The sequence below is a fragment of the Sapajus apella genome, unplaced genomic scaffold, assembly GCF_009761245.1.
Source record: "Sapajus apella isolate SASKATOON/1434 unplaced genomic scaffold, GSC_monkey_1.0 scaffold146, whole genome shotgun sequence".
NCBI lineage: Eukaryota > Metazoa > Chordata > Mammalia > Primates > Cebidae > Sapajus > Sapajus apella.
Window position 1 is genome coordinate 1,831,665 of NW_022437086.1, and position 9,716 is coordinate 1,841,380.

General features: G+C 45.9%; 1 protein-coding gene across 1 annotated transcript in view; it reads left to right on the forward strand.

Annotated features, from left to right (window-relative positions):
* The window catches only part of TMEM248 (transmembrane protein 248), a 42,113-nt gene extending 33,064 nt beyond the window's left edge, over window positions 1-9,049 (forward strand). The window contains exons 5-7 of the mRNA XM_032264778.1: window positions 1,675-1,908; window positions 3,925-4,068; window positions 6,000-9,049. Of these exons, the coding sequence (XP_032120669.1) occupies window positions 1,675-1,908; window positions 3,925-4,068; window positions 6,000-6,020 (399 nt within the window). The 3' untranslated portion in view covers window positions 6,021-9,049. The remainder of the gene's footprint in view (window positions 1-1,674; window positions 1,909-3,924; window positions 4,069-5,999) is intronic.
* Window positions 9,050-9,716: the final 667 nt, after the last annotated feature.

The window sequence follows — 9,716 nt, forward strand, 5'->3', positions numbered from 1 at the left end:
TTTTTTTGAGACGGAGTTTCACTCATGTTACCCAGGCTGGAGTGCAATGGCGCGATCTCGGCTCACCGCAACCTCCGCCTCCTGGGTTCAGGCAATTCTCCTGCCTCAGCCTCCTGAGTAGCCGGGATTACAGGCACGCACCACCATGCCCAGCTAATTTTTTGTATTTTTAGTAGAGACGGGGTTTCACCATGTTGACCAGGATGGTCTCGATCTCTTGACCTCGTGATCCACCGGCCTCCCAAAGTGCTGGGATTACAGGCTTGAGCCACCGCGCCCGGCCAACAATTACTAACTTTATGAATTTGAAAATTAATTTTAAAATCGAGTAGAAACTGAACTTTATTTTCCATTAAACATTTATGGTTTTTGAAGCGTTTGCTTCAGGTTTTTTTTTTTTTTTTTTGAGCAACATTCAGTTAGCACCTTTGCCTTTTACGTTTTTTGTGTGTGTGTGTGTGATGGGGAGGTTTCTCCTTTCTCTGTAAAGGAGATATTTATCTATAAATAAACAGGTGAAATACATAAGATATAGCCTATTTAAAAGAATTCTATGGTTAATCCTTTTTAAATAAGAATTATCCTGGGATTTATCTATTTTGGACATTTGGAGGTTTGTAGGCCAAGAGCAGATTAAGTTAAACATTGTGTTACAGTAACTGATACAGAATTTTGTAGGTAAAGCTTCCAGTTGTAACTAGGTGATATGCTTTGGGCTGGGCGCAATGGCTCACACCTGTAATCCCAGCACTTTTGGAGGCTGAGATGGACGGCTAACTTGAGGTCAGGAGTTCAAGACCAGCCTGGCCAAAATGGTGAAACCCTGTCTTTACTAAAAATACAAAAATCAGCTAGGTGTGGTGGCAGGCGCCTGTAATCCCAGCTACTTGGGAGGCTGAGGCAGGAGGATCACTTCAACTTGGGAGGTGGAGGTTTCAGTGAGCCGAGGTCACACCAGTTTGGGCAACAGAGTGAGATTCTGTCTCACAAAAAAAAGATGATATGGTTTGGTTGTGTCTCCACCCAAATCTACACAGGTAATTTTGGGAACTACAATTCAAAATAATCCCCATGTGTCATGGGAGGGACCCAGTGGGAGGTAATTGAATTACGGGGGTGGTTACCCCCGTGCTGCTGTTGTCGTGGTAGAGAATGAGTTTTCACAAGATCTGTTGGTTTTAGAAGGGGTTTTCCCCTTTTATTGGGCACTTCTCCTTGCTGCCACCATGTGAAGAAGGATGTGTTTGCTTCCCCTTCTGCCATGATTGTAACTTTGCTGAGGCTTCCTCAACCATGCTGAACTGTGAGTCAGTTAAGCTGCTTTCCTTTATAAATCACCCAGTCCCGGGTATGTCTTTATTAGCAGCCTAAGAACAGACTAATTTACTAAGAGTTTAACTAATTTGAGGAGATAGGTGTAAAAGGGGCTTATGTCCATTGCATCCCATGTGAAAGGACTATATGGGAATTCTGAAGGCAGAAATTCAACACCCCTAAACGTCAGGCACCTATTTCTTTTTCTGTTATGTGTTTATTTTTTTTTTAAAGACCCTCAAACTAAAATTTAATGGTATTTATCTCAAAGAAGTATGAGCATGTAAGTTACATTTCTCCTTTCCACATGTGTTGCCGTGTTCACTGTTTTGCCAGCTGCTGTGGGGGTGACACAGGTGAATGACTCAGGTCACTGAGCATGTGTCTTTCCTCCTCCTCTTCCCCTACAGACAGCCACCGCACTGTGTACCCGACACGTACAGCAATGCCACGCTCTGGTACAAGATCTTCACAACTGCCAGAGATGCCAACACAAAATACGCTCAAGATTACAATCCTTTCTGGTGTTATAAGGGGGCCATTGGAAAAGTCTATCATGCTTTAAATCCCAAGCTTACAGTGATTGTTCCAGATGTAAGTGACAAAAACCGTGTGTCTGTGTGTGTGTATGTGTTTGTGTGTGTGCGTGTGTGCGTCTGTGTGTGTGTGTGTGTGTGTACGTGCGCATATGGGCACATGTGTGTGCATGTGCTGCAACTGTTGGTGTAGGTCCTGCTGACTTCCCTGGGTAAGCATATCCTCTGCCACTCTAGATTTCCAGCTGCCTTGGGACACTTGTCGGAGAGGTGCATGCTTGGAAAAACATGCCACCAATTGGTTAAGGAAAATCTGGTTCTTCTCTTCGTTTTCTCTGTTGTTTGGCAGCAGTTATTTCTTGAGGAACTGCCTAACCCCTGGGAGTTGCAAGGGATGCTTGTATTAATACTATCTTAGAGGGATGTTCACAGATATACATAGAAGACTATCTAGTTAGTCTCAGTGTGAACAAGAAATAGTGCTGTTTGGAGCTCTGAAAGGTAGAAGTGAGTAGAAGGAAATGAATCTTCAGCTAGAGAGTGAGGCCTGAATAGGATTTAACTGAACCGAGAGGCAAGGAGAAGAAAACACCTATTTTGTCTAGCAGCTATGCACTAGCTCAGCTTCCTACTTAGACTTGAGCCTACTTTTTTTCTTAGAGACAGGATCTTGCTCTGTCGCCCAGATTGGGGTCTAGTGGCGCATTCATAGCTCACTGCAGCTTCAGATTCTGGGCTCAGGCTTCCGGAGTAGCTAGGACTACAGGTGCATGTCACCATGCCGGGATAATTTTTAAATTTTTTGTAGAGATGGGGTCTTGCCATATTGCCCAGGCTGGTCTTGCACCCCTGGCCTCAAGCGATCCTCCTGCCTTGGCCTACCAAGTGGCTGGGTTGACACGTGTGAGCCACTGCACCTGGCCCAAGCCCACTCTTTTATTTTTTTTGAAATGGGGTCTTGTGCTGTTGCCCAGGCTGGAGTGCAGTGAAACAATCTTGGTTCACTGCCACCTCCACTTCCTGGGTTGAAGTGATTCTCCTGCCTCAGCCTCCCAAGTAACTGGGATTACAGGCACCTGCCACCACACCAAGCTAATTTTTGTATTTTGAGTAGAGGTAAGGTTTCACCATGTTGGCCAGGCTGGTCTTGAACTCCTGACCTCAGGTGATTCTCCCACAGCCTCCCAAAGTGCTGAGATTACAGGCATGAGCCACTGCGCCTGGCTTTTGCCCTTTTCTGAGGCTCATATGTAGGCCAGGGTCCTGCAGGAGCCAGCCCTGGAGGTCAGGCTGGATGGTGGGCTGAGGTCCTTCGTGCCCGGCCAAGGACAATCCCTGCCTGTGTTTGGGCCATGGGGATTGGTAAAGCAATGTGCCGAGAAGACTGGGCTGCCCCACTATGTGGTAAATGAGCAGGGGCGGAGCCCAGGCTGACCTGAGACCTGGAGATATGAGAGGGAAAAGGAATGGAAGTGTGTCTGGGGTTTCTCTAGTAACTGGCAGGGCCTGGGGATTGACTGCATGTGGGAGGTCAAAGGGCAGTGAATCAAAGATGATGTCAGCATTTTCATCCAGGGACTTAGAGAAGTAGGGAAATGCAGGAGCAAGGAGGTAACCCTGAGGAGAGGTGAGGTGCTAAGGCCTTCCTGGTGGGGGCATAGCCAGGACTTAGGAATGCAACCTCGGTTGTCAGCCTTGCAACCGGAGGGCAATTCCATGATGAGGATGTGTCCAGAAAGGGCTTAAAGACGGAGTCTCTGCAGCCTTTGCAGGGGAGGAGGCCTGCTGGAAGGGCAGGGTTCAGGCAGTGTGGGGGTGCAGAACGCAGGGCAGACTACAGCGCTAGGAAGGAATGGTTGCTCTCTACCAGGGATTGCTTGGAAACACCGTGTCTTCACTTAATGAGATCCAGCTTTGGTAATTTAGGAGCCAGAAGGAGAAACCTCCTCTCCCAGCTTGAGAATAAAAGTTGTGGCAAGTCTGGAGTTTGTAAAGCCTGTCTCTCAAAACCCAGCATTAAAACCTTTCAGTCACTCAGAGCACGTTTGTTTTTTTTTTTCTCTTCTTTCTTTAGGATGACCGTTCATTAATAAATTTGCATCTCATGCACACCAGTTACTTCCTCTTTGTGATGGTGATTACGATGTTTTGCTATGCTGTTATCAAGGGCAGACCTAGCAAATTGCGTCAGAGCAATCCTGAATTTTGTCCTGAGAAGGTGAGCAGTGGATGGGGTCCAGGCTAACATTTTGCTAGAGGCCTCTGTATATAGAAAGTCACAGTTATCCTTACTCCATTTATTGTGGGTGGCACGTTTCATCCAAAGAAATGACAGTCATCCCTCAGTATCCTAGGGGGATTGGTTCCAGGACCCTGGTGGACACCGAAATTCATGAATGTCCAGATCCCTTCTGAGGGTGCATTATTTGCATATGACCTCTGCACATCCTCTGTAGCTTTAAATCATCTCTAGATTACTTTTTTTTTTTTTCTGAGACGGAGTTTTGCTGTGTTACCTAGGCTGGAGTGCAGTCGTGTGATCTCCACTCACTGCAACCTCCGCCTCCCAAGCTCAAGTGATTCTCCTGCCTCAGTCTCCCGAGTAGCTGGGATTACAGGCATGTGCCACCATGCTCAGCTAATTTTTGTATTTTTAATGGAGACAGGGTTTCACTATGTTGGCCAGTCTAGTCTTGAACTCCTGACGTCAAGTGATCTACCTGCCTCAGCCTCCCAAAGTGTTGGGATCACAGGTGTGAGCCACTGTGCCCAGCTTCTAGGTTACTTAACAATACCTACTACAGTGTAAATGCTATGTAAATCGTTGTTACAGTGTATTTTTAAAACTTGTATTATTTTTATTGTTGTATTCTTATGTTTTGGTTTTTTTCTTTTGAGTAGTTCTGCTTTTTTTAGGTTTTTTTTTGAGACGGAGCTTCACTTTTGTTGCCCAGGCTGGAGTGCAATGGCACGATCTCGGCTTACCACAATCTCTGCCTCCTGGGTTCAAGTAATTCTGCCTCAGCCTGCCGAGGAGCTGGGATTACAGGCATGTGCCACCATGCCCAGCTAATTTTGTATTTTTAGTAGAGACAGGGTTTCTCGATGTTGGTCGAGCTGGTCTCAAACTCCCAACCTCAGGTGATCTGCCCACCTCAGCCTCCCAAAGTGCTGGGATTACAGGTTACAGGTGTGAGCCACCGCGCCTGGCTTTATTTTATTTATTTATTTATTTATTTATTTTTGAGACAGGGTTGAGCTCTGTCACCCAGGCTGGAATGGAGTGGTGCGATCGTGGCTCACAATGCAATCATAGCTCACTGCAGCCTTGACCTCCCAGGCTCAGGCAGTCCTCAGCTTCCCAAGTAGCTGGGACTGTAGGCACGCATTAGCACAACTGGTTAATTTTTGTAGTTTTTGAAAGAACCACTGCCAAGTCACTCCCTTTAATAGCGATGACGGCTTGGGTATGATTAAAAATCCAACACCATAATATAGGCTGAAGGTAAAAACACTTCTAATGAAGACAGAAACCACAGCTGGCCTTCTATAATTGTGGGTTCCACATCCACAGATTGAACCAAAAATACACACAAGAGGGCTGGGCATAGTGGCTCATGCCTGTAATCTCAGTACTTTGGGAGGCCAAAGTAGGTGGATCACTTGAGCCCAGGAATTCAAGACCGGCTTGGGCAACATAGTGAGACCCCATCTCTACTAAAAGTTAAAAAATTAGCCAGGTGTGGTGGTGCGTGCCTGTATTCCCAGCTACTGGGGAGGCTGAGGTGGGAGGATTGCTTGAGCCCAGGAGTTGGAAACTATAGTAACCTGTGAACTGTGCCACTGCGCTCCAGCCTGGACGACAGAGTACGACCCTGTCTCAAAAAGAAAAAACAAAAAACAAACAAAAAAACCAGTTCATTCTGTCTCTGCACAGTGGTTCCAGATGGGCTGCATCTTGCAGGAGACTGGGATTTCTAGTCACTTCTTCCTAGGTGAGATTTTCTTCTTAGGGGTTTAATAACTTCCCTGCCTGGTCGATATGTGCCATTAGTGTCGCGCCCTGGTCTTTGGGTAGGCACTGGAACCCTGGGCTGAGTTACCTGGGCTTCCCTCTTTGACTGGTTTCCCTGGCTTGTTCTCTTCCAGGTGGCTTTGGCTGAAGCCTAATCCCACAGCTCCTGTTTTCTGAGAGAGACTGAGAGAACCATAATCCTTCCCTGCTGAACCCAGCCTGGGCCTGGACGCTCTGTGAATACATTATCTTGCGATGTTGGGTTATTCCAGCCAAAGACATTTCAAGTGCCTGTAACTGATTTGTACATATTTATAAAAATCTATTCAGAAATTGGTCCAATGATGCACGTGCTTTGCACTGGGCGCAGCCAGAGCCCTTCATCCCTGCCCTGGACTTGTGACCTGGTGATTGTGTCCACGCATCTCTAGAGAAGGATTCCTGGGTCTAGCTGTGTGGCAGCTGGTCATGACGTTTTCACCAAGGTCACAGGCGCGTTGTGTCGCTGGTGGGGTTGAAGTTTGGTTTGGTTCGGTTCTTGTTTCAGCCGGATATGTAGAGAACGTTTGAAACAGTCTGCACCTTTGATATGATACTGCATTTCCAAAGCCACCAATCCATTTTGTGGATTTTATGTGTCTGTGGCTTAATAATCATAGTAACAACAATAATATCTTTTTCTCCATTTTGCTTGCAAGGAAACATACCTGTTTTTGTTTTTGTTTTTTTCAAATTAAAAATAAAATAGTCACATTTTAATATCACGCTAGTTAGGACAGACTTGTGCTTTTATCCTGAGTAGAAAGTTAAATATTTAAGTCACCTACATGGCAAAGATCTAAGATTCATTTTCCACAAGGATGACAAGGAACCTGGTCTTGTTGGATTTGGCACAGAAGGTTCTACTGTCTTTTCATCCACTCTTGCCCCTTCCTTCTGTTACCAGAGTTAATGCAGCCTCTTCACTCACAAGGGCTTCAAAATGTAAGTGGCTTTCGAGTTAGAGTGACCATTCACTGTTCTGCTTTCTGCAATGCAGGTGACAGTATGGAAAGAAAGAATGATGATTTGGTCTAATAGTAAAGGGTTTCTTTTTTTCTTTTTCTTTTTTTTTTTAAAGAGTGGGTGGATTTCCTCCTTTTTGTTTTGCTTTTATTTTTATGCAACTAACATCTTAAGAAGGAAAGCAGCTAATAGATTAGTAACATGAAAACGATGCCTATGAAATTTGAAGGAATGTAGTTCTGATTTGCCATTTATCAGAGAAGACCAAAAGCATTTTTCTTATAAATTTTTTTCTTGTTTTTGTTTTGTTTTGTTTTTTGAGACTGGGTCTTGCTCTGTCTGCCGGGCTGGGGTGCAGTGGTGCAGTCACAGCTCACTGCAGCCTTCAACTCCAGGGCTCAAGCCGTCCTCCCACTTTAGCCTCCTGAATAGCTGGGACTACAGGTGTGTGCCATCATGCCTGGCTAATATTTAAATTTTTTGTAGAGACAGGGTCTCACTGTTGCCCAGGCTCACCTGGAACTTCTGGCTTCAAATGGTCCTCTCACCTCGACCTCCCAAAATCCTGGGATTCCAGGCATCAGCCACTGAGCTCAGCCCTCTTAAATCATTTTGCTTCATTGTCTAGTTCCTCTTGTCTCTTTTTCCTTCTAAATCCTTATTCATTTAAGCAGAATGTGCATTATCTTTTCCAGTCCTTTCTTATTAGTTGTATTCTTACTGTTTTTCTTATTAACTTTTTGCCTTAATAGCTCATTGTCATTAATGACTTCTTTGTTCTCCCAGGCAGTGTTAGAACAGAAGGGCAATTAAAACCTTGGACATGACCATCAGTACTTGCTTTCCTTAACTGTAGGCTTGTAGTCTGTTCTAAATCAGGATTAGTTCCTGCAGTCTGAAATACATTGGCCTAGAACCTTTCATCCCAGGCATTTTTGAATGGAAAACAGTTGCGGGCTTTTATTGAAGATTGTTAATCACTGTAGTAACTTGATATGTTAGTATTCCTTTTTTTCCTTTTAGGATTTTTCAAGCACAGTAATTGTACTGTCTATCCAGTTTCTTTGTATGATACAAGTTGCTTACACGATGCATGGCTAGCTTGTTAATTTAGTTTTCTCCTTAGAGACTTTGAGACCCTTAGGAGACAAGATTAAGAAAGAGCCACGTGGCTTGGCTCTAGAAACGGCATTATCATTAGGACTGTCAGATCCTAGATTAAGCTGCTGCTGAATTAGTAAAATCCCAGTGAAGCAGAGTTACAGGGATAGATTTATAGCTGGCAGAGCAGTAACAAAGGAGACAGTGAAAAAGCCAATTTCACTGGTTCGCTCAATCCAGCTTGTTGCTAATGTTAATTACCCTTGTTTTAATGACAGGGAGTGGCTGGAATCTGTAGCCAGGGGAGGAGCGACGCTGTTAAGTGTGAGGAAAGGAAGTGCCAAAAATGCCTGGACAGATGGCTTATCCCAAGGCCAGGACACACACTTTAAAATCCAACATTCACCTCAGCAAGTGCTTCTCAAAGATCTTACAGAAACGCAGAGTCAATCAGGTTTGTAAAGGAAGGCTGTGGGGAGAGAAGAGGCCTGGGGGCCTGGGTGAAGAGGCCTAGGACCTGAAGAGACTCCCACCGAGTCTCAGGAAGCTCAGGGGACCTGTCACCATCTGGGCACTTCCCAGGCTCAGCACTCAGCCGGAGTTTGCTGGTGGACCTCAGGATTCCAAGGGTGCGACAGATGGGGTGCGCTTGCCTGCCGTTCAGGGCAGCCTCGTGCAGGAGCAGCGGCTCACCCTCAGGCATCTCGGATTGGAGGGCCAGCAAAAGGTCAGCAACTTACTCCTAAAATGATTGTTTCAGATCATATTGATCTCTTTCCTTTTTCCTTTTGTCCTTTCACTGTATGACTTGAATCAGTTTTGATTCTCTTTGTAAGTGTTTCTTGTTGTCGGGCACCTGCCACGTCTATTGCGTTTTCCTCGGCAGCGTGTAGGGCTTCAGCTTCCTGGGTTTTCACCCTCCTGCAGGCACTGTGGGGTCCTGAGGGCCAGCGGGTCCATTTCACCTCTTGCTGCATGATGGTCAGTAGCTGATCTGTTAGGCATTCGCTTCCAGGTTAAGTTTCCGTGTTTGAAGTATGTGCATATGTGCTTTACAGAATAAAAACATCTGAATTTATTTGCTGTGTGTCCTCTTCCTCCAGCCAGATGGGGGTTTTCTTTTTTATTTTTTGAGACAGAGTCTCGCTCTGTCGCCAGGCTGGAGTGCAGTGGCGCGATCCCGGCTCACTGCAACTTCCATTTTCCATTTTCAGGCAATTCTCCTGCGTCAGCCTCCAGAGTAGCTGGGACTACAGGCACGCACCACCACACCCAGCTAAGTTTTTGTACCTTTAGTAGAGACGGGGTTTCACCATTTTGGCCAGGATGGTCTCGACCTCTTGACCTCGTGATCCACCTGCCTCGGCCTCCCAAAATGCTGGTATCATAGGCATGAGCCACCGCACCCAGCCCAGATGGAAGTTTTCTAAGGGAGTAACATGCAGTCAGCAGCTGAGGGTTTTTTGCAAGCTGCTCCTTTGAAATGTCACTTGTCATCTGGAGGAGGGGTGGGCATGTTTCCAGTGAAGGCGGCCTCACCAAGCACATTCATCTTCCCCCGAGGGAAGAGAACCCTCTGTAGCTTGCTAGACCAACAAGAACTGCTTGCAGGCCTGACCCTAACCCTACCCAAGGAAGTAAGTAAGAAATACCAGCAGGGAGCATTGAATAGATGTGGGAGTTCCAAGATACACTTCTCAGTGACGTAAGCCTGCGTGCCCAGCCTCAGGCTTCCAGCTTGCTCT